Below are 27,814 nucleotides of genomic sequence, written 5' to 3'. Positions count from 1 at the left end.
CCAGGAAGGGCAATTTTTTGCTTAGGGAAGGAATAAATGGAGAAACAGGAAAATCCCCTGCAGGGATGCATCCAAATGACGGTTCTCACCAGCTCTGAGATTTAATGCTGACATTTATAAAACTGGTGCAGAGAGCACATGCACAGATGACAGTCCAAGGGGCATCAGGGACCCCCTGGCGCAGACAGGGCTTCAGCCACCAGCCCCCGCAATCCCCTTCCTCTCTCCCATTGCTGCATCCTCTCCCAAACCCACAGGGTTGGGATTTATTCCATTTTCCTTCCAAAACAGCTCCCTGCAGTGTTTTTTTATCTGCCATTAAGCAGGTCAGGCTGCACCCAGGGACTGTGTTATGATTTTGCTCTCTGTCTCCTGCAGCATTATGAGGTTTCTCGTCTCCAAGCGCAAGTTTAAGGAGAGCCTTCGTCCCTACGACGTGATGGACGTCATCGAGCAGTACTCAGCTGGGCACCTGGACATGCTCTCCCGGATTAAAAACCTTCAGGCCAGGCAAGAGACCCCTCTCTTTGCTTCATTTTCCACTGCTTTTTGTTCACTGTGGAGGTATTGCCAGGAGAGAGACACTTTCCTTTGCAGCTACAGCTTATTCTTTTCCTTTTTAAGATAAATCCCCAAAGAGGACATCAGTGCTTATGGCTGGTACACACAGGGATAAGCAGGACAGGGACTGCCCTAAAACTCTATTTTCAGGACATACAAGAATCATGGCTCATCCTCCTGCTGTATTTTGGGAGCTTTTGGCATGATGGTATATCCCATAGCAAACACAGATAGGTCTCCATGGTCTTCCTGGCAGGGTACAAAGGTTTGGTGCCCCAGTGTTAAGGCTCATGTGGGTCATTTGGTGCCTTTCTGGGAGTGAAATATGAGAAAATTTGGTGTCCTGGCTGTGGCCCTGCTGCCACAGAGCAGTGAGGAGGCAGCAGCTCCCTTCCCCTGTTGGGATGCTGAGCCCCTTGAGGAGGAATCCGTCCTTGAGTGGCACAGTCTGCTGAGAATTCATGCAGATGGGAATTTCTCATCCAAGCCCACCAGCGTAGGTGGGGTTTAGAAGAGCTGCATTTCAGCTTCTGTGCTGGGATTTTAGGGCAAGATGTGTTCATTTTAAGAGGAGAAGGAATGTGGAAAAGGGACAAGTGGAACTGAGAAGGTTCCATGTTTTTCGTGTTTCTCCTGGAAGAAAAAAAAAAACCGAAACACATAAGTTTGATTCCTTGAACAGAGGGTCAGAGTTTAATCTCCCTCAGCCCTGATGGGAAATGTAGACCCCAAGCCTCCAACACCCCTGGTTGTGTTGGCTCAGCAGAAGTAGCTCCAGTTCTGCAGAGCTTGAAGGACACCCAGAACTGTGGCAGGGCTTGGCCATGGGCAATCTCCAGTCAAAAAAATTCACCATTTGCTTTTACACTTGGAGGATGAAATTGCTTCCCTTGATGGCTGTGGCAGCCCAGCTTCCCCTAGAAGCCATTGAGGAAGTTTTCCATTAATTTCAGACCCATCTAAGTCCCTGTGCCTTTTCTAACTGTCAGAGTTAGAAAATGTGAAGAAATAAGAAATGGTTTTGTATGCAAACAGCTGACACAAACCTCAGGAATTAAGTAGGAAAGTTGTACTGGGAAAAAGAGGAATCTCTGTTCTGCCATGAATCTCTCGGAGACCATTTTAACTCTGCTATTTTTGATGTTCAAGTCAGAGGTAACTTTCTCAGCCCTGCTGCACACTGTGCTTTTCCCAGAAGGAACATTCTCCCTTGCAATGGAGACTAAAATATCCTGGAGAATTTCCTCTGTGTGAGCCTCTCACTCCTGTTCAGTTCAAATTCAGTGATCATAGATCCAAGATGCGTAGCTGAATATAGAGGGTGAAGAGGAGAGGGAGGGGATTGAGATTTCCTAACTTTGGTAACCTGAAACAAGAGGCCTTGAGGCCACCTCTGCAGTGGGCACTGGGCATCAGGGTTATCATCTCCACTGGCTCCAGGTGGGATTCCTGAGTCTCCAGCACCCTGAGGGCTGTGCCAGATTGCCTCACCACCCATCCAGGACTCCCAGGCCTTCAGGGCCATGCTACAAAGACAAAGCATTTTGGTTGTCCGCATTTTTAGGGAGGTTGGGGTACGGAATTGCAGCTTTCCAAGACCAGACTGGATTCTCCTCTTAGCTCTAGCTCTGGGACTGTGAGGATGAGGGTCTGGGGCTGTCATCCTCTCACAGGGAAGCCAGGAGGACCAGGAGCTGCTTCAAAAGCATGAAGCACCTAGATTTGGGATCCAAGACTACCAGGCAGCTTCACAGGTTTCATTGTCCCCAGTGAGCAGGAGATCAGTGATGGTGATGGGAGCAGACCCCTTTGAGGCCATCCTTTGGGCACCAGCAGGTCCCGTGGCTGGGCACCTGCCCAGGACCACTGGAAGGGTCCCCTGTAGACAAAGCCAGGGCCAATGTTGGAGCCTGCACCCTATGGGCACCCCAGGGAGGAAGTCACCTTGGAGAACAGATATTTTAATGTCCCTTTCCTTCATCAGTCAAAGCCCCATGTTCTGCCTGCCAGCTCAGCTCAGCAGGGCTGGCTCTCCCCTCCCCTAGCCAGGGCTTTGGTGCATTAAAGCTGCATCCAAGCACATTTCTGGGGTGTTTACATGCACTTTCCTCTTTAATCAGTAAAGCCTCTGTCACTGTGTCTGCAATGTGCTCTTTTCAGTGTTGTGTTCACATTGTCTCGTGTTCCATCCTGACACCTTGCCAACCATGGATGTCTCCCATTCATTGAGTTATCCAGTCCTGCAGCGTTCCTCGCCGACTCCCAGCAGCTCATGCTTCCCTGAACTAGCTGAGGATGTGTTCTCTAGCACTGGAACTGAAAGGAGGATGAATATATGTTGTTTCATACCCAGCCACCTCAATGGGATATTGCCACACATATGCAAATATATTCCAGAGGGTAAAGCATGGTGCCTGTTATATCTGGGGTGGGGGGAACTCCTAATGATGTTGCAGTGGTGCCTAAATCTCCAAATCTTACCCTGAGGTGGGTAAGAATGGTTTTTCACCAACAACCAGGTGGTAGGAGAGAGCCTTCTGTTTCCAGAGGAATATATTTTCAAATTCTCTCTTTCTCTCTCTCTCTCCCTGTCGTTCTGTTTTTCAGTTGTTTCTTTCTGCGACTTTTCTCTGACCAACTTTTCTCTATGTGTTGCTTCATTATGCATTTTGCTGGTCTCTTTTTTTCTTATTTACTTTGCCAGGATAGATATGATTGTGGGTCCCCCACCCCCTTCAACTCCCCGGCATAAGAAGTATCCAACCAAAGGACCCATGTATTCTTCCAAAGAGTCTCCCCAGTACTCGCCTAGGTTAGGATTCACCAAAATGCCGCTTTCTCCGGAATTTTGTTCATTTGCTTAATGTCAAACCCCTTTCATGCCAGTTATATGACGGCATTTCTCACTTAGCAGTGCAGCCTGCTAAATCATGACTCACAAGGGTTTGCTGCTCTGGGTGTGCTCTGACTTGCCTTCAAGCCAGAGGGGAACAAAAAAGGGGATGCTCATTCACTCATCAATAACCATCAGTTCCTTCGGCGAGCCTATTTCCTATTTTCATTCTTCTTTGAGGCGCTAGCAAGCTAAATTATATCTTTTTTAAAAGATCTCATACTTTATCAGGCTGTCTTCAAACGTAAAAGGTGGAATATTTACCCACAACACCAATATAAAGTGAACAATCCACTTCCTAAAGGATGACACCGTCCTCACACAAGCAAAGGAGCCTCTGCAGCTCTTTGGACAATGAAATGAGTTTATTTCAGTGGGCAAAGTAAGAATGAAGTGTTTTGTAGCTGGTGAAGGCAGTGGTCTCTGTTTCTTCCTGGTGCCACTCTAGTGACCACAGAGGGAAAAATTGTGTTAAAATACTGAAACCATGGGATTCATATTCTGAAAAATAATAAATCAATCCTGATTTTTCCAAGCAAAAGGAGCAGGAGTCAAACCCAGCCCTCAGCCACACAGCAAGATAGTTCTCATTAAGTTCTCTCCCTAAGTAAAACCATATCTGAAGCTCAAGCAGTAAGGAATATATTCTCACAAAAATTCCCATTTTAGGGCATTCAGAGGTCTGGGCAGCAAGGCCATGAGCTGGGCTGTATTTTCTCCTTGCACTGAGTCCACTAAAGCGCACGGCAAGTATAAATATTTGCCAGAAAGTCATTTTCCCTGCAGAAATAATAGGTGATTTTTAAATGCAGTAAGCTTAGCCTCAAATATTTTTTTTTCCTAAATATATTTGCCTCCCTAAGAGCTTATATGTGACAAATCTCTTGATTTTTATTTAAGCTGCTCTGAGTAATCTTCACTCAAGAAATGTAAGTAAAAGGAATATTGAAAGCTTACCTTTTCCCACTCAGCTAACTCAAACATTAAAAAATAGAATTTTCTAGAAGCCCAAAGCTTTATGCTTGAAAAAAGTGCTTTCAGAAAAGTATTTTTCCCATTCCTTCTCCCTGCCAAAAGAAGCCTTTGAAAATGAAATAACCTTGTTATCTGCAGAAACATTTATATTTAAAAACAAAAATACATATTCAACAGGATTTTGTTGTATTTAACCTTTAAGATGATAAGTCCAACAAGCCTTCACTAAAAACAAGATTTTTATGTGAAAACTTGTGCCTCATAAACAGCAAAGGTGATTGATGGATCTGAGGGGAGGACGCTTGAAACTGGAATATTTATTTTATTCAGTCCAAGACTTTGCTGTATCAGCTTCACACTAATGACTTTCCCCCCACTGTTTATAAAGTTTCTAATACTAGTCAAATAATCTTTGCACATGCCCACAAGGCTCCTGGGATGTTTAGACTTTTTTTTTCATAATTTCTCCCTTTTTCAGTGATTTTTTTTATTTCCCCTGGTATCAAGCTGTGGCTGCAGAAAGCAGCAGGGTACAGAAGGCTGCTGAAATCTCTGTTCCCACCCATGAAAAGGCTTATACTGCACTTAATTTTTGGCAGTTTTATCCTCCCACAGACACCAGTGGCACTTGTGAGGTGCTCAAGGGGCTGATGGATGGGAGCCAGAGCTCTGAGCAGCCCCAAGCCCAGATCCAAAAACCCTGCCGTGATCTTCATCACCCCAACACCACGTGGGTTTGTGCCGTGGGGATGTGTCCTGTGAGGTCCCCATGGATGGCTCCAGCCCCTCCTTCTCAGCCTGCACCCCCTGTTTGAGCCAAATTCTGCCCAGAGAAACATCATGGCAGGGATGTCCCATGAGCTGTCTCGACCCTATGGATTGATCAGTTCAGCCAAAATCCTTCTGCACTCAGCTCCCACCAAAGTCAGGGGGATCCTGGTGAATGCTCACAGCTGTGGTTTGGCTGATGGTGTTTGCTCCATGCTCTACACACAGACAATTTGGATAAAATTCCCTTGATCAGCTGATTTAGCCTACAATAGGGGCAATCTCAGCTGTAAGTTTTAGACAACAGTTGTAGATCAAAATTTTTCCAGAGGAAGTTTTATTGCCAAATGAAGGGGTAAGTAGCCAGTCCTGTGACATGGATGAAGGGGGTTTGGCTTCAATGCCTGGATTGTTTACAAAAAATTTATAAGAGATAAAGAAAAAAAAAGAAAATACTTGACTATCAATTCCCAAACACTTCATTTTTATCTCATTTGAGCCGTTTGACCCTTTGATGTCTGCTTCTGGCCCGAGGGTGACATATTACACCTCTTTGCATGCACTGTTAGCATGAAGCATAATGAAGCATGAGAAAACCTGCACTGTGGCTGATGCAAGAATTTACATTTTTTTTGTATCATTAGAAAGAAGGAAAGACAGTAAAGTCCACTTTAAAGAGCAATCCCCTCTTCTCTCTCCCTCCCAAACTGAGGCCCAGCAGAGCCGACCAAGGACAGCAGATGGCACAGTTTGTCGTGCATCCTTAGGAATCTCTGAATCCTCTTCTGCCAGGAAAGGAAGAAAAAGGGGCTGCCTCTCCCAGAGCTTCAGCTGAATTCTTCCCTCTGCACATGTGTATTTGGCACAGCAAAAATAAGTATTGGGAAGTCACAAGTCTCCCCATGGGCTGTAGTGTAGAAGTGGGATGGGCACCTCAAAAAATTCTTGGTCCTTCGTCATGCAGTAAGAACATAAATTATCCCCTTCTGCTTGGTAAAGTGAAATATGTTCTTTCTTCTTCATCTTTTGGGCTTTGTTTCCCATTTGGACAAAATCTCAAAATCTTGTGGTGGCTAAAAGGACCTCTTGCTTTTGGTGGTCTTCAGCTAGGTGCAGGTGGGTTGGGAGCTCACAAGGAATTTCCTCTTTTCTCTTGTATCGGACAAGGTATTCAAAAACAAAAGGCAAAACTGACAAGACAAACAAAATCTCTGCGCTTTGCTGAGGGCAGCAGCACTCTCCTGTGGTCCAGCTTGTGCCATGGGAAGCAAAGGGGTGGGAGACCTTGAGACTATAAAGACAGAAGGACTTGGTTCAACCTCTTCTCCCCTCTCTGCACTGAAGCCAGAGGCCCAGAGCTGCCCCCCTGCACCATCCTTGGTGCTGCCTTGCCTCCTAGGAGAGATCTAGCTCTGCTTCCTCAGAGCTGTGGAAGACAAGCACCCCAGGAGTCAGGACTGTGCCCAGGTACAGACACAAAGGGAATGAATCAAGTGGGAATTCTGGGCTCTGCTGTCAACTGTATAATAGGAAAGAGCTTCTGGATGCTTTATGGGCGAGCTCTGTGAAGGGCTTCAGCCCTGCTCCTAAATCCTAGCAGGTCTAAAGGCAAGTTTTGTCCTTGAAGGTGAGCAACAACTTAGTGCTCTTCTTAGTGATCACTCCATCACTCCATCTGTGAAGTGCCAGCTGGCCCCTGAAGCGGGCCATGTGAGGTTCACTCACTGGATAGCTCTTCTCTTCAGGTATGAAAGACAACAGAAGTCCTGCCTTGATTTCTGCAAGGTTAAAATTAGGGCACACAAGACTCTCTCTGTTATTACAATGCTATGTTGGGTTCTCCTCTCTGTGTCACAGTCTGTCCTGCCTCCCTGCTCTACTCCACAGCTGCTGAGGGACATCTCATTCCATTAGTGGACACATTTCAGTGTCAGTGTGGTGCTGGATGGGACAGCAGGACAGAGCACCCTGATTGTTCTTGGCCTTCTGCAATATTCAGTAACATTTAGACTTTGGGCCTCTTTAAACTCGTGTTCATTGTTTTACCAGTCTACTTGCTTGTGCATACAGGAGAGGAGTTCATACAGTGGCTGTACCACGCCTTGACTTGTGATTCCCCACCAAGGTAGCCCGAGGTATCCAATTTAACAGCTCTTTGCTTACATGGTAACGACATTGTCCTAGGATTTCTTGTGCTGTATGTCCTGTCAGTAATTTGCATCCCTCGTGGGAAGTTCCTGTAAATGTCAGTGATTTCCTTCTCCCATTACAAGAGAGAAATAAGGCATGCATATTCCTCACACTTGTAATTCCAGCACTCGGTGCTCCTTGTACTCCTGTGCTTATATTGCTAAGCAAAGGATCAAACATGGCTTTTTAAGCAGAACAGAATTCTGTCACATCCCTGCCCAAATCAAGTAGCTTCTGGGATCAAAGCTAAACTCTGAAACGATTGCTGGCTTATATTTTCTGTCTTTGGTGTGATGTGCTCATCCACTTCATCTCTTTGAGCCAGATCTGGTGCTGTAAAGTGCTGTTGCTCTAATATAAGCTAAGGGAGCCACGCTGGTCCATTCCCACTGGTACCTGTCCCTCAGTGTCAACAGCCAACATCCGTACGAAGTCCCTGTCCAGTGTGAAGAAAACAGATGGCTCTTGTGTTGGAAATAGCCTCACGTCTCATTCCTTTCCTTGGTTTTTGTTTGTTCATTTTCCCCTGTCTGTCTGTGTTCAGCTCCTTCCTTTTCCTCCTCCTGGTGCATGGACCCATGGCCCACACTGCAGAACTGCGTAAGAAGCATTTTGAGTTTTCGCTCAAGATACCTCAACTTGGTTTCAGTCAGATTAATTAACCCTTCTTTCCCCCTGCCACCCTTACGTTTGGTGCATTATGCAAGAGTAAAGTTTGCCCAGCACAGAATTAGTCTCTAAACCTGGCTGCCATTAAGAAGTTATTCCAAAAATTAGTTGTTCCCCAGACTTTGGAGGGATCGAGAAGCTCCAGTGTTTACTCTCCAGAAATTTATATTTGATGCCTCTAATGAAATTGAGTTCCAGCTTCCAAACTGGTTCTGTTCTCCTCCTTCCTCTGCATATGGAGCTGTTAATCAACCCAGGTGTTTCCATAGTGGGCATAAGGATGTGCAAATGTGATGTGTGTAAAGAAGTCAGTACCAAATTATGTGCCTGGTAACCTTTCTCAGCCGATTTGGCAGGAGCCTCCTCTGCTGCTCCCAGCTGGGTGCCCTGCTAATAAAAAACATACAGCAGTACAAGTGAGAACTGCATTGAGATGAAAAGAAGTTTGGCAATGTTTGGTGAGTTCTGGCCAAATTCAGCCTTGATGTAATTCCACTAAAAAAGTTATCACTGCATCTGTTTGTCTGGATCTTAGGACAAGCAGCTCGTTTTCATGGACATGAGAATTACACATGGGCATTTGCACTGAGGAGAGGAAACTGCTGCAAAGACTGAAAAACATCCCATTGATATTTGCTAGACAGAAAACTTGATCTTCCCCCAAAATAATAATTTCTCAGTGCAAATAAGAAGTTAATCGATTTGGAAGAAGGCCAGTAAAAGAAATTCTTTGCAGTGGGTAAATTTACTGTGCATAATGTGCCAGGTTTTATCTGTATAAACAGAAATGGATAATTTCAAACTCTGCTAATACTGCTCTGAATTTTGCATCTGAATTAACACTTCAGTGGCACTGCGTGTCTGTGAGTAATTTGGAGTGTTAGTTGGGGAGAGAGGCTGTTGCTTTGTCCCATGGAGGCACAACAAGCGGTGCCCTCCTCACCTGCTGCCCCCAACTGACTCCAGGTCCTTTTCCGGGGGCGGGGGGATTTTCTGATCCCGGTAGAGTTGACCAGATCGTTGGGAGAGGATCCTCCATGACTGACAAGGATCGGACCAAAGGGCCAGCAGAAGGGGAGCTGCCTGAAGACCCCAGCATGATGGGCAGGCTTGGAAAAGTTGAAAAACAGGTATCTGGGGTCAGGAAGGGGTTCTTTCAGAGGGTGTTGCATGCATTGTGTTGGTTTTTCCTTGCCTTTTTCCCTCAGTAGGACATTACCTTTTAGTTAAAAAAAAGTGAAAGCCCAGAATACTTTGAAAAATTAGCAAGTGGATGTTATAAAAAGGAACTAAAAGCCTTGGAAGCCTAAGTGCTACTTTCAAACTGGGCACTTTGAGTCTACTTCAGTGAGTTTGTCAAAAGCCTGCATTACTTTTTGAAAACAGCACATTGGTTTCTTTTCCACAGTGCTGGACACATTTCAAATGAGTCCCTGAGACTGGCTGCTGGAGCTGCTGGCCTTGCTGAAGATTTAAAATCTTCCTAGAGCTTAAGGCTCAGAAATTCCAATGGCCTTCTGAGCCCAGACAAGCAGAAAGTTCAGGAAGGAGCTAGAAGAAGCAAGTGTGCTTCAGCTTTTCTAGGACCTGGTGCCTGACATAAAGATTAGATAGAGATTAGATAAGGAAAGTCCTGTAACAAGGGAAGCCTTGTAAAAAGGTGGAGAATTAAACCCTCCAGAACAGAGCAATTAAATATTCGCTACAAGTTTGAGACGCTGTGGGTCACTGTATGTGGAGGTGATCTACAAAGCCCAGCCCCACACTTGGGAATGGAAGTTGCTCTTAATCAGGATGTTAACGTGCTTCAGCCTGCATGAATTGCTGGAACTGTGGTGCTTTTGCAGGTTCAGTCCATGGAGAAGAAGCTGGACTTCCTGGTGAACATTTACATGCAGCGGATGGGCATCCCACCAACGGAGACGGAGGCTTACTTTGGGTCCAAAGAACCAGACCCAGCCCCTCCCTACCACAGCCCCGAAGACAGCAGGGAGCACATCGACAAGAACGGCTGCATCATCAAGATCATCAGGTCCACCAGCTCCATGGGTCAGAAGAACTTCTCCGCTCCACCAGCCCCAAGCAACGCGTGCCCGCCCTCCACGTCGTGCCAGCGGCAGAGCCACGGCTCCTCTCCCATCGGAGACCCCGGCTCGCTGGTCCGGATCCCACCTCCGCCCTCCCACGAGCGCTCCCTGTCCGCCTACAGCGGCGGGCACCGGGCGAGCGCCGAGTACCTGAGGAACGAAGACATTACAACCAAACACCACGAGAGTGCCATGAGAGACAGCGACACGTCCATCTCCATCCCCTCGGTGGACCACGAGGAACTGGAGCGCTCTTTCAGCGGCTTTAGCATCTCCCAGTCCAAAGAGAATTTGGACATCCTTAACAACGGTTGCTATGCAGCCGTAGCCAAAATCAGACCCTACATTGCAGAAGGGGAGTCAGACACCGACTCTGACCTCTGCACACCCTGTGGTCCCCCCCCGAGGTCAGCCACGGGCGAGGGACCCTTCAGTGACATGGGCTGGTCAGCCCCCCGGCAGTGAAGCCTCCCTGCAGCCGCCGAGCCACGTCCAAGCGCTGGCAGCTGCCCGCTCCAGCTGTCCACGTGCCGAACTTCTCCAGGAGACCGACAGCTAAGGCTTTCCTCTTTCTAGGGCACCCTTAGCTGGCAGATACTTTCTTGCAGCTTACTCTGGGGGGGAATGAGCAGGTCCAAGCCTGCATTTTTGGAAGAGGTCACGGTGATGAGCGAACTGGAGCCGTGAAGTCCAGATTTCTTTCATACTCTCTTTCTAAGATCATTAGGTGAAATTTCCATGGCGCAGAGTAAGCAATTTGCATTTCTTGGGAATCTTCAGAAGCGCAGGGCAGGAATAAATCACCCAGCCAGGGCTTTTGTTGATCACATTAACTGGTGGCTGACAAGTGTTAGGTGGGAATTGCTATGTCATGGCAGAAGCTGATCACACTTTTAGGTGTTTTGGAGTCACAGACAGAATACATGTCTGTTTCTGGCCTGGGTTTCAGGGCACGTGCAATAATGAGGGATTGTTACTCTGTGGTTCCTCATCAGCTGCGAGGAAGGTGACATAATTCCAATATAATACATGGAAATGTTGTGTGGGCCCCTGGAGGAGAGGGATGGTGGCTGGGATATTTGCATGAGAAGAAGACATGGCCTTAAGTGGGACTTGCTGGGGTACTGCTCAGAACCAGAGAATTTGGAAATTATCCCATCTTAGGAAAAACTCAGAAATATGAGCTTGAGAGCAAGAAGAGGGACAATCCAGAGAAATGAGACAGAGAAGGAGGACGAGAGACTAAGGGGATGGAATTTTATATTTTAAACCATGTATTGTATTTAATTATCTCTCCTTCTGCTGACAAGGGACCTGGGGGTGCTTTGAAAGCAAAGAGAAACCAAAGGCATCCCCTCTGGAGGGCTGCCATGATCCCAAGCCATTCTCATGGCCAGCAGCGCTGTTGGGGAGGCACAGCCACCAGTCAAAGGGAGAGGGTGGACGTGCAGGATGCTGTGGTCCCTGCCTTGCTGCGAGTTAAGTGCTGAGTTCCATCCTCTGGAAGCCCTGTTGGTCAGAGTGGGCACTTTTCTTACAGTTTGCATTGTGCCTGAACACTTTTGCACATACTATGCCCGTGAAAATCTTTCCTTCCTTCTTCTGCCCTGCCAAGAATCTCACCCCCACGTTCTCGGGACATCCTTTGGTTTGTTTGGATCCCTCAAGCTGAGTCAAGAGGCCCTGCTTTTTTTCTTCATGGTCTCTCAGAAGCCTCTTGCCCGTGCTTGCCCGCGAGTTGTGCCAATCCCCGTCTGCCCCGTTCCGTTGTTGTGGAAGCACTTCCTCTTGGAAAGGTCATTGTGTCATTGCCAGGAACCTCAGCAGCTCCTTCAGCTGGGGGAAAGCGAGGGGAAAAGTGATGCTCAAAGTTTCTTTTGGGACCAAAACAAAGCCACAAAGTGATCCTTTACGTGGATAAGTTGTTAGGGGTTTTATTTGCAAGGGGGTGGATCAGGAGAGGTTTGGTTTGGGATCTGTTTCCAGGGCTGGGACACCAGGGCTGGCATTGTGCCTCTGAACCTTGCTGTGCATCCACAGCCCAAATCCCACATGTGTTTTCTGCTGTGACTTCAAACCCCCATCTGTCCACATTTTCCCTGTGTCATATCAAGAGCCTGTTAAGGATATTTAGGTGACAACTTCATTTCTGTGTGGCCTTTGAGAGGCTGAACATTGATTTGCTTGGGGTGAAGGGAGACTCACAGCCTTTTCCTCTCCTCCTGTTTGCTTGACCAGACACAGCAACCAGGGGAGACCCAGGATAATTTTGGCCTTAGGGAAGATGTGAGTGCAGTCTGACAACTTGCAGACAGGAAATAAAACCATTCTTTTGCTAATGCCCAGGTTCAGCACACAGGTCTTATCATGGAGTGAGGAAGAGGGAAGTATCTTCACAATTTTCCCTGCCATTTTTCAGCATTCAGGAGGGGAAAACCTTGTTATTAGGGAGAAACTGGGCTTCTAGCCACGCTAGTTCTTTTCTTTCCCCTCTTGAGCCTTGTTTTTGTTAACTTCTGCAGTTTTCCCCTCTCTCTTTGTGCTCCAGATCTCCTTCTGGCTCCAGATTTCTTTGTGCAGAATTAACGCAGTGATGCCCTTGACTTCCACACAGAGACAAGTTTAAATGCCTAATGGTTGTAAATCATGCAGATTTGCCTCTGGTGTGCTCCAAAATGAGATCCTTTCTGCTAGAACTAATGTCAGCAGGTCCTAAATCAAATGTGGTGGCCTGGGCTTTCTACCAACCACAAGAATGGAAATGATACTTGATGAGGCAAAAATCAACATTGCTCCAGCCAGTTGCTCACTCCAAATTTTGTCCAAGTCAGAGATAACAAAGATTTATTCTCTTATTTGTTTGCAATTACTTTTCAAGGCCTGCTGGAAATTTGGCACCAAGGGTATGATACAGAGGCAGGAATGCCAGATGAGGATGAGGATAAGGATGATGTCATGCACTCCTATTCCAGCACAGGTACATTCCTGGTCTTTAGTAACAGAACCACAGAACCATCAATTCACAGAACCACAGAATGGTTTGGGTGGAAAAGGACCTTAAAGCTGATTTTCAGGTGTTGCATAGGAAAAATTGAGTTTTTCCTCTTCAATTTCCTGCACTGGAATCTATAAATATATTTTGACTTGCATATTGAAAAGATTTGTCCCATAATCAGTGATTGCAGAAAACTGGTTTTATATACATTTCTCATGGAATTCACATAGAATTCAGATATAATTTTTTTTGAAGGTATGAGATATATTTTTCTGTGGTGTCATACCAAAGAATTTCTGACACACCCCCATGCACAACCATACCATAACTCATCATTTCTCATTCATCCAGGCAAAACCTCATGGATTTTGGGGTTAACTTACACTAGAATTAGCTTCAAATAATGCTCATCACTTCCATGAAATTATTTAAGCCTGCATAAACAATGACAGGTCCTGCTTGTTGCTTATTGACATAAATAATTCCATTATTTTCCTAAATCATAGTCCAATACTCTCTGAAAAGTCTTCCCTTCTGATGGCTCAGCTCCCCCATGTCTGTACCACACATTCCTGGTGGCAATCTCCCATGAGAAGTCTTAACCACTGGACTACAAGAGAATAAATCAGTTTTGGGTTGCTGATAAGGCAGTCCTGATAACGAAGACTTTTAAAAGGGTGGACAGGCAAACTTTGTCCCTCTGCTGAGCCTCTCTTGGGCTACTCTTTGCTCCCCTCTTCCTCCCAGATCTTATTCCATATTTTTTGGAGGACAGAAACAAGTTCTAGGCAATGCTAAGTGTGGACAGAGGAGTCCAGTGAGAGAGCTGAAGATGTGAAAGCCAAATTTCCAGCAGACCATCTTGAACTGCTCCAGGGCTGCCCATGCCCACACTCGGCTCCGTGCCCAGAGCCTGGTTCCAGGAGTGTCTGTGCTGAATGTGAAGCCGTGACCTTGGACCAAGGCCTGAGCTCTGGTCTCCAAGAAACCTCTGGGCTTTTTTTTCCCATAATCTGGGTCTAGGTCTGGAAAGAAATCCTGCAATTTGCCCACCTACATGATGGAGCAATGCCTGGGCTGGGACATGAAGCCACAGTAAGTTTTTGGGTCCTTCAGGTCCGAGTTCAGGTGGTCTGAGGAGTTCTCTGTACGGGGGATGTGGCTGGAGATGTTGCAAGGTGGCCTTTCATAATGTGACCCCAAGACAGAAAAACAGCCATAAGTCAAATTTCCCAATATTTGGGAAGGGACTTTAATGTTACTCAAGTGCAGATTTTGTATGTGAATTTCCTTGTTGACCCATTTTCTTAATAACAATTTTTAAAGCAAAAAAGGTCAAGGAGCTTACCAAAACCAAACCTCTCATTCAGCTCAGAAAGCCATTCTATTTCTTTAGACAGACTATGTGATAGATCAGATTTTCTAAAAATGCATTTTGTTTCAAATGCTGCTGAATAGGTCCAAATGAATTTTGCAAGGTCACTGCTATTTACGGATAAATAGGTATATTTTTACATTTTTAATTGATTTTTAAAACTTTAAATTATGTGAATTTTTAGAAAAAGTTTGTATAATCTACCTGAGAAGCCAGAGCATCACCTCAGATACAAATGCTCCCCTTCTAGATAATTGCCCAAGAGAAAAGAAAAACACCTTCACTCATACTTTTCCCAAGAGGGATCTACTGGAAACCTCATTTTCCTGATATCTTCAGACCAATGTGATCACAGCAGTGTTATTGCTAAGACTAAAATGTAAGTATTAAAAGAGAAACTGAAATTCCTAAGGAATTTACCCAAAGTTGTGCCATGCAAAGACCCTTAGCAGTGAGTATTTTATTGGGCATGTCAAAAAGCCCAGGAGCAGGGTGAGGATTTCTGTTTCTCCATCATGTGAATGCTCAGGCTGAGCAAGCCCTGAGCCTCCAACCCTTTCTTCCCAACACAGCTGCACATCCACATCCTCTCCATCCTCTCTCCATCAAGGGTCAGCCTCTTCTGTTCTCATCAGCTTCCTTTTCCTGAGCCAGAAACAAGGAAATCAGATACAAAAGCTCCTTCAGCTGCAGGTAGCATTGAGGAGAAGGCTGTGGGGAGGGCTGAGGGCAGCAGCCCCTCCGAGCCCCACGGGGTCACTGCTGCTCAAAGGTGTAAAAGCAAACCCTTGCTTTTAGCACACAAACACCCCAACTCTTCTGCCTCACAGAGCAAAACCTGCTCAGAGCAGGGGTGGGGGTTCACTGGTTTTTTTAACAATAACAACAGGGTGGGTTTTTAATAATAAGGATAATAATACTGCATAGGAATCTTCTTTAGTATATCTTAGTGTTTGATGCCCCAGTGACACAATACTGCTTGCCTTACCTTAGTGTCTAGAGGGAGAGGGATCACACACCTTTTGATACACTATTACTCACGCTTTGAATTTAGGTAGCAGCGGGGTCCTTTTTAACTTATGAATGTGCTTTCTGGACTATCTCACTGACTGTACTCTCAATTTTGCCTGCTACTGCATGCAGCCTGAGATGAGTAGACAGCAATATGCTCCAGCTGTATCTGCACTCCCAGATTGCTGTAGTACCTGACAAGGTAACATTGCCAAAAGCATCACTCTGGGGAGAGGCTGTCCTCCCAGTGAGCCACCTCGCAGGGTGCTGCGGTGCTTCTGTAGGTTACACTGATATACCAAGTGTCTTTCATGCTGCAACAATGGTCATCACCCATCCCTCTGATACAGCATGCACAGACTCCATTTCTACTGCTTGTGACTACGGGGTAAAAAAACCTGTTTGTACCTGTGGTTCCTTCAAACGTGTAAATGGGGAGGAAAACATATGAATTGTGTTGGCTGTGTGTCACAACCTCCTTTCCATCAGGATGCCTCTGAAAAAAAGCATCCCAGATAGCCCTTCTGTGGGTTTGGAGGAGCAGGCAGTGCCAAGGATGGAGGCCTGGTCTTCATTTCAAAGATGCCATTTGAACCCACAAGTGTGGGACCTGCCATATGTCTGGTTTAATTCCCACAGGATTCCCTCACCTGCATCCAGCCCTGGGGTGCCAGGTGCTTTTGTGCCTGCAGCACAGCCCGAGGCACAGGGGAGAGTGTGACTTCCAAACCTTGGAAACCACTCTTTGGTAATTCCACCCACCCTTCTCTACAGCCTTGGGGGTCTCGGGCACCCTGCAGCTGTGCCATAACCATTCCTCAAGGAAGCATCTCTCACTCTCCTTATGAAGTGGCATTTTCATCTCCATAAATATTTTGCCAGTGTTCTCCCCACTGCAATACCAGGCTGTCAGGAGGCCTTCAGGGTTTGTCCATCTCACTGGTTTTTGCAGTCTCTCATCTCTTGGCACGTCTGCCATGACTTAGTTTGACCCTGGCCCCATATCCTCCCCTTCCTTTCCCAGACCATTTACCAGGGAAGCTGTAATGCCAAAACTCTGCTCTTAGACTCGGCCTGGCATCACCAGATGCACCAGAGAGCCTTTGTGTTTTGTTACCATGACAGTTTTGCATTTTATTGGCTATTTGCTTCTTCATTGAGCCACCACGGCCTCAACACATCCCTGGTTTGTTCTGCTGGAGCTTTTCCATATGGGGATGGGGTCTGTGCTGTCTCTGTGCCCTGTGAGGGTTTGTCCCCATGGCTTTAGATGATTAAAATGAAACAGGGATCAGGGTCTGGCTCAGGTTTTCTTGTCCAGGTGAACATCTCTGAGGAGAGCTCACAGGCTCTACCAGTGTAGATGTTTTTGCTCCCTGAAGCAAGAGCTGTTTTCAAGACCCTTGTCCCTTTTGGCAACCCACAGATGTGGCTGTGCATGCCAGGCTCCAGCTCGGTAATGGGGAGAACTGGAAAGCAGCTGGTCCAATCTGTGCTGTTTCCAAAGCTGCCAGTGAACCTGGAAGCATTTTGCCCTCTCCTAATTCCTGTAAATACAGCTGCAGGTGAATTGTTCAAGCAGCATCTGTTTGCCTGGATCTGAGAAACCTGAGCTCACAAGGCTTTCCAAAGCTCAGTGCCAAGCTCAGGCTGGATTTCACCTGTAGCTATGCCTATAATTTTAGGGCAGGTTAATGATTTCAGGTAGAAGCCATGCCAGAACCTCCAGTTTGGATGGTTCTGACCCCAAAACAAGGCTGAATGTCACGCTGCCAGCAAAGCCTCTGCTGGAATTTCAGCTCCATTTGACAGTGATGACTGTGGACATGGGGAGATTCTCTCTCCTTCCCACTCCACACAGGAAAAGGTCAGCACAACCTTTGCAAGCCACAATGGGAAAATACCTCCTTGTTTTAACATGCCATGGGCACCTCCCTTTAAAGCAGAAGCAGCATTTTGCAGTAATTCATTAAACTTGACCAACACAGTGGCCATGACCCAGTGTTTTCCATATGCAGTGATGCTCATGGAAAGGATTGATCACAGATGGGGGTGTGGAGGTCTTGGTTCTTTAGCATCTCCACAAACACCATGCTCAGCCTTGCTGAGAACCTGAGGACATGTCATCAAGGCTGGTGACAGGTCTTTTCTGTCCTGTCTGGTTATTCACACTGCTCCAGCTTCTTCCCTGGAGCAGGAGTTACTCCACACCCCTGTCATCAGGAAGGATGGAGACCTTTTTTTGTTGGTTACTCTTCCCTCCCCTCAAGCCCTTAAAATTTGAAGTTTCTTCACTTTTTCTCAAAAAATTCACGCACAGTGTAGAGTACCTGAGACTTTCAGGAACACCGAGGCAAAACAAGATATAGCTGATAAATGGCAGAGATTTTGTTATTTTAAATCAAGAGCAGATTTTAAACATAGTTGCAGTTGCTGCGTGGTGTATCAAATGCTTTAGGAGATTCAATAAATTATTCTTATAAATGTTTTATTCTTTTATCAGTAATTCATATAGGTGGGTGCCACTGTTACACAGCAACAACGCTCCACACACTAAAACTATATTCCTGTTTCTCCAGTATAGACACTGTATTTATGAAATTTATCTTGCTTGGTGTCACTTTGGCACATTATCCACATGTACTGCACACAGATTGCACATTACATGCCACGTGCTGATAGGTATCTCTACATGCAATCAACATATGTGCATTGAACAGACACCAGAGTGTCACCTGCCTGGTTTGTGATGTGACTCAACGTAGCTGGGAAAAGGAAAAAAAATGAACATCCTGTTCTGTTAAGAAATTCACTGCATTTGAATGCTTCTTTAAACAGATTTTTTCAGGAAGCTAAAATACGAGGTTGCCTCTGTGATGCTAATTAAAAAATACCTGAACAAAACGAACACACACAGCCCATAAATACTTAACAGCTACTGTATTCCTATGTATTCTTCATTGCTATTCATCTGAACTGTAAATTCTGTACAGATTGAATGAAGCTCACAGTTTATCTTTGTCATAACCTGCAAGATAAAAGGACAACACAACTTTGGCTGCAGAAGCGTGTGCATGTGGCTGGAGTACACGCACCCACGTGGGGCTGTACGTGCATGTGGGTATCAACACGTGTGCACACGTGTTCTTTATCAAAACAGATAAAGCTGCATCTGAGATGCACAGGGGGAAGAAAAATTCTGTTTTGGAGGTGAGACAGTGGGTAAAATAAAACCAAGTTACTTTTTCAATAGTTTGTTTTGTTCAAAAAAAGGAAGATTTGCAGAGGGGATTGGTGTGTGACTGCCATCCCAAGGAGAAATCCCACTTCTGAAGGCAGCACAGGCCATGCAGCAGAGTGAGGCAGTTCTTTGACTGATAATTTGTTTGGCTTCCTTTCAAACAAACAAGTATAATAGAGTGGCCAGTGCCAACTTCAAGTCCAAAAAGCCTGTTCCTAAAATGTGTGGCCAAACAGTTGTCCTGTGCTTTTGGAGATCCAAGGGCAAAGTCTTGATGCGCTGTGCCAGGTTGTCCCATGGCAGCAGTGGGAGTGCCAGGGTCTCCCACAAACCTTCTGCCCAAGCAGAGGATCCCGTGGGTCTTACCTTTGCCTATATTTAAAAAAAAAGCCCTAGGTAAGAGATGTTTAAGAACATAAATATTAAAAGCCCATCTTTGATCTTAGAGTTATGGAAGAAAGGACTGGTAAATCTGATTTTCCAAGCAGGTCAGCCCAGAGACTCCAATAGCCCCTATTCAGAGATTTCACCAGCCTCACCAAATAAATCATCCTCTAGGACTGAATTTTGCCAGTATTTTCACAGATACAAGATTTATATTGGGTAGAGCTTACCCTTCAGTGTTTAATCTAAATAAACAAAGGCATGAACAGCTAATTTTCTGGTTTAATACTGCTGGATGCCTTGAGTAAATAGTAATCAAATTTTTGTATTGGCCTGAAATTCATCTCTGGGTCCAAAGTTCTCAGCTGTAAGAGCTGCTTCAGCCCTAAACAGGTTACTGAGCAAAGGGTACATCCATTGCCGGAGTGTGTTGCCGCTTCCTTGAGATACCTTGACACTACCATGGATAATAACAGCATCTGGCTCATTTGGCCTTACTTGAGCTGGAAATGGTTGATGTTTTTGTCCTGACAGTGAGAGCTGAGAGGTGAATTTCCCACCGGGAGGAGCGTGGGGCCGCACGCCCGCGCCTCCCGCGTGTGAAGCTCCGGGGCTCGGCTGAGCCGGGAAGTTTGGTTGTCCTTTAGAAAGCAAAGACAGCTGCTGCTTTGCTTCCTTTCATTTGCTCTGTTGCCTTGGCTTTCTTGCACTTTCGTTTCATCTCCAAAGAATCTCTCATAATGCCTTTGGTACTTATGTACAATTTGAAAACATTTTGTATGTGTGGAATGAGACACACTTTTCTCTTGTAAAATAGCAATCGGATTTTCCTTTCTCTCTTTTTTTTTTTTTTATGGTTTTGTTTTTCTTTTTATTTCTGTTGGTGAATGTGTAATTTCCTCTGTACATTTCAATCATGACTTTGTGCAATGTACATTTTATAGGGACAGGTGCCAAGGGAATGACCTGTATTTTTCCTAAGGGACTGGCTGGAAGCTGACAGACACAGTCATACATGGTTTTACATGAGCACCGTGGAAAAGCAACGTAGCCCAGACTTTTACACTGAAGCACTGAGCGTGGGTCAGCTTGTACCTTCACAGGAATGACTGTGGCAGCTGCAAAACTCTTTATGTGTGGTGTGAAAACCAACAGGTTGCAACTGGAAGGGAAATGGAGGAAAATTAAATAATCACAATCATTAATTTAAGCCTCGAAGCATCAGAATGGAAAATTTGCATTCAGTAAAAATACCAGAGATTTAACCTTCATGAGATGAAATACACATTTATTTTTCTTTGCACTTCTTCTGTTCTCTTTGTTTCTTTATTTATGGGGATTTCTTGGTACTTTGGGGATGTATTTAATGGCTGATGGAGAGAAGAGAAAAAGGGACCTGATTTCCTGACTTAAACCTCATTTAAACACATTTTTATTTCCAATGTTAGAGTACATATTTTCTTTCTGAGCATAAAATCAAGCTCATAAAACTCAAATGCCCTTAGTTACAAGGACACTGCCTCTTCAGAGTCCTAAAACAATATTGACTCAAGGTTCACCATCAACCACATCCTGACAAATAAAAAATTGTTACAGAGGCCTTTCACTCCCTGTGCCAGCTCCTTATCACCCTGCTAGAAATGGAGGTTGGTGTCATCAAGGTGGGCTCAGAGCCAAGAAATGGCACTGGGAACAGAGTTACCCATGAGTTATTTTGCTTACCAGGCATCAGCCCTAAATCAAAAAAGCTGGATTTTGGAGCAGTGTTGAGGAGCAAAGTGGATTGATTGGCAGTATTTCCTGTAGAGATCTTGGTTGATGGAACAGCAGTTCCACTTTGTAAGAGAAAAGGAAAAAGCAAAATCCCTTCCTCCATGCTGGTGCTTTTTTCCACAAAGATGTAGCATGGGAATGTGGACGATCCAGAGGCTGGGTTTTAGACAGCCTGCCAGTCATTTGGGCAAGGCAGTGCCAGAGGCTTGGCAGAATGAACAGTGTGCCCAGGCACAGCAGCCCCTGCTTGTGCCAGAGGCCTTGGCTCGAAGCCTTCAGCAGCTCCATCCTCCCCAGAGCTGTTAGAGAAGTCCAGGTGTGAGCATTTCCCAATGGATACAGCACACTGAGTGGGCTTCAATAACATCACTACACTTTATCTCATTAGGTTTCACACCAGTGAGATAAGCAGGAAAATTCTCACTTTGCTGAGGCACATTCCCCAGTCTGCACAGGATTATGAACAGCATCCAAACACTGTCCTGCTGCATCCCACAGGGATGCTGGTGCAGCCAGACGTGGCACCTGCTGTGCCAGAGCAGAGCTGCCAAGCAGACCTGCAGCCTTCTCTCACACATTTGCCAAGCCAAGAGAGGAGACCAGCAGAAGGAGACATTGCTTTTCCTTGGGTATTGGCCTCCTGATAGTCTGGGAAAATCAGAAAGGCCCTTTCCCTGCAGCAGAAGTAAATATTGGAGTCTTAGAAAAAAAATTATATGAATACAAACTACTTATATCCCTTAGGAGAGCAGTTGCTATCATGGGAACAGATCTACCTGGTCTTCTCACAGGTACAGCTCCTCAAGGGAAACTGATTTTTATTTGAACAATTTGCCCTCAGTGCTGCTCTTGGCCCTTCAGGATGCCAGTTACCTTCAGTAACTCAGTGATGATCCCATGCACAGCCTCCTGACTCTACCTAAATTTCAGAATTTAAGTAAAAGTGATTTTTTTTCAAATTAGTGCAGTTATTTGGAATTGTATATGCAGTGAGAGAGTCTGAAGTTCTGCAGGAGGAACTCATTGCCAAAAACTCTGTTCCTAAGCAGAAATCCCAGTCTGGGTATTTTTTTTTTTCCTTTTTTGCTGACTAATTAAACCATTTACTCTCCTTGAAAATTAATGGAACATTTCTTCCTCATTCACTGGAAGGGTAAGCAGGTGTTGCAAGATTAAGGTGCAGTCTGTAAAATCTCAGTCCTGCTTTTGGGCACTGTGTTTAACACACCCAACGCTGATGCTTCTCAGTCCAAGGTGAAAAATAAGCCAACCCCAGCTTTAAATCCTGATAACACCTGATTCCAGCATTTTGATTTTAAGCTCAGGGTGGGCAGAAACCTTTTTCCTTTAAGAAGCTGTGCAATAACTCAGTGGCAGAACAGTGAATGAAATCTCTCTGATCCATTAAATGCTACTCCATCTCTGCTCTGGGGTATAATTTACCCTTATTACTTTCTTGGCAGCTGTTTCCTGTTTCCTGATGAAAACCTGTTTCCATCAATAGTAACTTAATGGTGGTTTGGGGCATAAAGTGTCTTTCTGGAAAGAGAAACCATTTTCAGCAAGGTGGTCACTCTCTTTATATAAGGAAGTTAATAATACATAATTAAAGAGAAAGGCAGACAGAAATTGCAGTGGAAGGAAGAGGGCACGGGACACACTTTAAAGGATTATGTAATTTGGTATGAATAAAGGATTCAGTGAATAATGGAACATGAGATTTTCATACAAAACTCATGAGCAAGTTTTTTTATCTCCTTGCCCTCAAAGGACTGTTAGCATGAGACAAGTCAGAGGTGGAGAGAGGAGGTTTCGGACACACCTAAAAAGATGATAAGATTATTCTTTACACCATGGTTGTTAAATAAAACAAACAAGTGTCCCAGAGCTCCTCTTTCCACTTTGGATTAAGAGATTTCTTAGCTTCAGTTGAGCCAGTCCTAGATATTCCCCCATCACCAGACCTATAAATTACACATTTCCCAATGATTTATTGAACAAATGTTTTAAGATGCACTGACACACTTTATCTCTCCAAATTTCTACTACCAAAAATGAGTAGAAATCCTTGCTGTTTCTTTTTCTCCCTCTGTCACTGGTCAGCATTGGTGACTGGTGTGAGGGTTTTGTTATACTGCCATAACTTTAATTTTTGTAGCTTTCTGCTCAATTCCTTTTTGAGTACAAAAGCAGCACATGAATTTGGGACTGGTTCTCCAAACTAAATAAAAAACACAGTTGCTGTGTCCTTTCAGGTCCTGATTTCTTCTTAAAGAGTAAATGCTAAAATGTTATTTTATAGTTGGCTTTTTCCTGACTCAGCTGAAGCTTTTACTGCAGTCAGATGATGAATACAAACCAATGAATACACTTTTAATTGAGTGGTTAAAGCAAACATCAGCAAGGCACAACAGATGAACTGGGAGAACTGGTGCACCACATAACCCCATCTGCTGTTCAGCAGTGCAGCATCATTAGGGCAGCTTTTGGAGCTGCTCAAAGCCGAAATTTCCTCTCCAGCCCATCCTGCAGAAAAGCTGGAGCTGCTCTCCGTGGGGAGGGAGGTGAGCAGCCCTCCTCGGAGCTGGACCCTAGAGGGCAGAACGAACCTGCTGCTGGGCTGGAAACCCAGGGCTGCTCAGCATCACCTCGCTGGAGCCCCCTCATTCCCTCCCTCCCTCCCTCCCTTTGCCAGCTGAGATCCTGCAGAGCTCACATTCCTGCTGGGGATTATAACTAAACACCAAGTTACACAGTGAGGACTTCCAGGAAAGCCAACTCCATCACCTTGGAGATGTTTTCTCCAGGGAGAGGCAGGAGATTTCTCCCAGAATTGATCATACACACAGGCTGTGCCCCAACCCACCTTGGTAGCCCAAAGCATCTGCATTTCATTTCTCCTAAATAAGAAAGCAGACAAATTTGGGGTCTTCCCTGGTTTAACAAGCCTCCCGTAGGATGCCTCACCCTTGCTTTTTGCAGAGTGGAAGCAGCACTGTTGGTAAAAATAAAGGCATCCAGTGAAACTGGGTTCCTAAATGGGGCAAAACATGTTTTTTTACAAGGAATGGGGTGTTCTGTGAAGTGGGAAAAGCTACTGTGTGGGAAGAACCAGAGACAGGAATATTAATGTTCCCTGGCCTCTTACCCTTCAAGCTGAGGATGGGAGGAGAAGAAACATTATTTCGGTTTTATTACATGATTTATTGATAGCATTGAATATATTATTCAAGGCTTCCTTCTCATCTGAGGTCTGCAGGCTTTTTGTTCGGTATGGCAGGAAGGGCTGGGATGGGTGGAGATCCTGTCTTGTTTTCCCCATCTCAGCCACATCCCTGCGAGTATTTCCATGGTAAAATAAGGGATTTTAGATTAAAGTCCTGTGAAATTGGTGTGCCAGGCTGTGCAGCCACGAGCCTCTCCCCAGCAGAGGGTGCAGGAGCTTTATTTCCAGAGTCGATGGCTCCTCACAGGTTTAATTTGGGATATTTGTTCATGCAGTGCTGGTAAGCTGACCCTGAGTTCTTTCACCTGCATTGTGTCCTGCAGATCACAGAGACTGTGCTCACCCCATCCATATCCACAGGTTTGTCCTGTGAGAAAGGAGGGAGCTCCCACACAGGTTGGGGTGTACTTCAGCTGGAGGGATAACTGCACAATCTCTCCCATCTTGTACAACTGCAGGCTGTCCTGTGAGGGGCAGAGCTATTTAGCTAATGGACACACGGTTCTGGGAAGATGTATGGCCCTTTGTAAAGCCCTGCTATGGCTACTCTGCATTACTCATAAAAGGCAATGGTGCAATTCATCTTCCATCGCAGCCTGGAAGCCTCTGGGAGCTGCTGAAGAGCTGATTTACTTCATCCTTTCCTAATGAAGAGAGGGTTGGGAGGCTGAAGCTGGCCTTTGAAGGAGATGCTGTGTGATGGATATTGATAGGGAGGGTGTTCGATAGAGAAATGGGGTGGCTGGGAGAGGAATAAATTGCAGATTGTTTGCAAATCAAATTTCTGCAGCTTTCAAGCGGGTGAGGTGGTGTTACACAAAATGCAAAAAAAAAAAGCTGTTTTCATGGGCTGGAGTTCAGCAAATGTGGGATAAGCACAGCTGGTTCTGCAGAAATATGAGCTCTTGAGGAATCCCATTTCCCCACAGCATCCCAAACTGCTTGACAGGGCAACCTGTGCTCTCACATGGAGGTTTTGGGACACACAGGGACAGGGTGAAGGCTCCTGCTGCTGTTCAGTGGCTGAGGCTTAGCTCAGAGGAGGCACAAAAAAACCCCAATATCACCAACACAAAGTTCAGCAGCATTTGAGAATATTATCTGCCACATTATGGGGTTGTGTAGGAGTAAATCTTAAATGGGCTTTTCACCACATTGCCTGCAAAATGGGAATTTTGATCAAAGTGATTGAATGTCAGTGCTGCACCTCTATCAACCCAGGTGAATAAGGACCTGGAAAAACAAAATAGAAAGCAAGGAACTTTTCAATTTCTTTAATTTCCAAGATTTCCAGTACCAACAGATGGGATGAAAGCTCAGTCCTGTGCTGTGAAAAGAGACAATTCCTTTAAACTGTCAGAGGATGGATGTGCCAGGTGCTGATCTTTATTCAGCATTCACTCTCTTGCTGTACAAGGAAGAAATGAGAGTCACTGAAAGGAAGGATCCAGCTGAAGAATGAAAGAGAAGCCAACCTTGGCTTGCAATGATAAATCCTGCTCCTTAATACAGCACTGCTGCAGAGCCTCTTGTTCTTGCCCTGCTTCCAAGAAGAAAAGGTTTGACTCCCAAAGCCTGTTTTCTCCTTCAGTCTTCACAGATATTGATCTGTGTGAAAACAGATTTTAGAAGAAGGAGGGAGAAAACAGCCCCATGACCTCCACATTTATTCAGCAGTCAGAGTCACTTGAAAAATATCTTGATTATAGCTTGGCAATTTTTTCAGGCTGGGCAGCTGATGTAGGCAGAAGAGAAACACAGGCAGCAGAATTTGCCTCTGTACTCTGAATAAAGACTTATTCTAGTGGGGGTTCTGTCCAATTCAGCCCTTTTGAAGCAGAGTCCAGGTAAGGGGCTGTTTGTTCTCCGTTGGCTGCTGCTCAATGGGTGCAGCTCCACTGGAGCTGTCTGCTGTTATGAGAGAGCTGGTGAGAGCCTCGTCACCCCCACATCCTGTGGGATTCCCAGCATCCCTCCCAGGAGCCACTCATCTGGGCTCCAGTGTCACCTGTGACTTGTGGGACAGCAACAAGGGTGTCCCCAAACACTGCTGACATCCACTAATAAACCAGGTTTATTCTTAGGCTCTGGGGCATGGAGGGAATCCCAGGACAAGTGAGGGACTGGAATTTTGGTGGCTGTGACTGAGCATAAACAGAGTTTTGGATTCCTGATTCTGATAAAGCCAGACCCTACTGAAGGCAACACACAGAGCTTTGCTCACATGGTTTTGGAAAAAGTCTTGAAACTTTTCTGTTTATGGATGTTGTGTTAGAGTGAGGTCAGAGAAACTTCCAGGCATCTCATAGATGTGGGGGCAGATGGGATTGGGGCCTGATTTCTGGAAATCCTTGCTCTTGTGGGTCCTTGCACTGTAGTTATCATTTTTATGCAAGGTTTGATTTATGCTAAGAGAAAGAAAAATAAAAAAGAGCAACTTCTACACAGGAAAAGAGAGGTTCTGTTCTCTTGCCTTTGGCTAAAGTATCTGCAGTAATGTTGGCAAAATAAAAGGAAAAACCAAGTTTTGTTTTTCATGGACATGCGGGCAGAGAGCCAGAGGGATTGTGAAGAAAGCTCCAAACTAACCCTGACCTCTCCCTCCTGGGCAGAGATTTCCCCTTGCCTGGGGTTGTTATGAAGATCTGATCTCTTCTCAAGGATTTTTAAAAGCATTTAATGAGTTCCCTGTTTGGAAATCAAAAGCCAACATAACAGCACCACAGTCTGCTCTTCAGCCTCTCAGGGAAATCATCTCCAGTGTTCTCTCCCTCTCTGGAGCAGTGAAGGCAGGCATAGAAAATTAATAAATACCTTAAATATCTGTTAGTCCTAACACTTCCAGCCACCAGCTCTATGCAGTCAAGGCAGTTTCCTTGAGGTCTACACAGGGACAAGCACTGAAAGAAACGCTCTGCTGGAGACACTCATTAATCCCCCACGGAGAGAGGACACAGAGGAGCTCTGAACACTGCTTCAGATGTTGAGAGCTCCTGGTTTTTGCCTTCTGTAGAGCTGCAGATGCAGAGTCCCGGCCAATTCCTGTCATGCCACTATTTGCTGAGTGAATTAAAAGTCTGTGCTTATCACGGGCACACAAAACAAGCGTTATCTCTGTAATTAGACTGTTAAAACCACAGCACAAGCTACAATTTCTCATGATAATAAAATAGTTCATTAGCATAAGTCCATCAAGAACAGATTTTAAAAATAATTGGTTTAGATTTTGAGCTAACATCTGCTTTGATTATTAGCTCTTGGCCACTTTGGTTTTAATTGGACAATTTAAAGAAAATGTTATCCAGTGCCTCCAATCTTCCTTCAATAGAAAACTTATTTTTAAAGAAGAGTTCTGTGAAAGTTTGCCTGTCTGTAAAGAAGTGTGTGTGGGTAAAACAGTCTGTAATAACAGCAGTTACAGCTATTCTTAACTGTAATGGTGGCCAGGGCACAAAATTAAAAGAAAGTGAAACTGGGTAGTATTTTCGAAAGGATTAATTCCCATCCTCTAGATCTGAGCACAATGCCCTGGAGGAACCAAACATCTTGCAAATCACAGTTTCTTCAGTTGCTGGAGATGCTGTTCCACCTGGAGTTGTGTATTTTGAAGTGACTCAGGGACGTTTTTGGGGGTCCCAGCCCTGGAGTTGTACAGCTGCCTGCCCT

General features: G+C 45.3%; 1 protein-coding gene across 11 annotated transcripts in view; it reads left to right on the top strand.

The window, feature by feature from the left end:
• The window catches only part of KCNQ2 (potassium voltage-gated channel subfamily Q member 2), a 75,329-nt gene extending 54,877 nt beyond the window's left edge, over window positions 1-20,452 (top strand). For 10 of the 11 annotated variants that reach the window (XM_086852604.1, XM_086852603.1, XM_086852597.1 and 7 more), the window contains 3 exons: window positions 379-510; window positions 9,063-9,186; window positions 9,904-20,452. In XM_086852604.1, coding sequence (XP_086708730.1) covers window positions 379-510; window positions 9,063-9,186; window positions 9,904-10,608 — 961 coding nt within the window. In that variant the 3' untranslated portion in view covers window positions 10,609-20,452. Of the gene's footprint in view, window positions 1-378; window positions 511-3,265; window positions 3,374-9,062; window positions 9,187-9,903 lie in introns of all 11 variants that reach the window. The other variant, XM_086852605.1, reaches the window with a different exon arrangement.
• The last annotated feature ends 7,362 nt before the right edge of the window (window positions 20,453-27,814 follow it).

Source organism: Cyanistes caeruleus, chromosome 16 (genome assembly GCF_971803275.1).
Source record: "Cyanistes caeruleus chromosome 16, bCyaCae1.hap1.1, whole genome shotgun sequence".
NCBI lineage: Eukaryota > Metazoa > Chordata > Aves > Passeriformes > Paridae > Cyanistes > Cyanistes caeruleus.
This window is presented reverse-complemented; position numbering and strand designations above follow the sequence as displayed.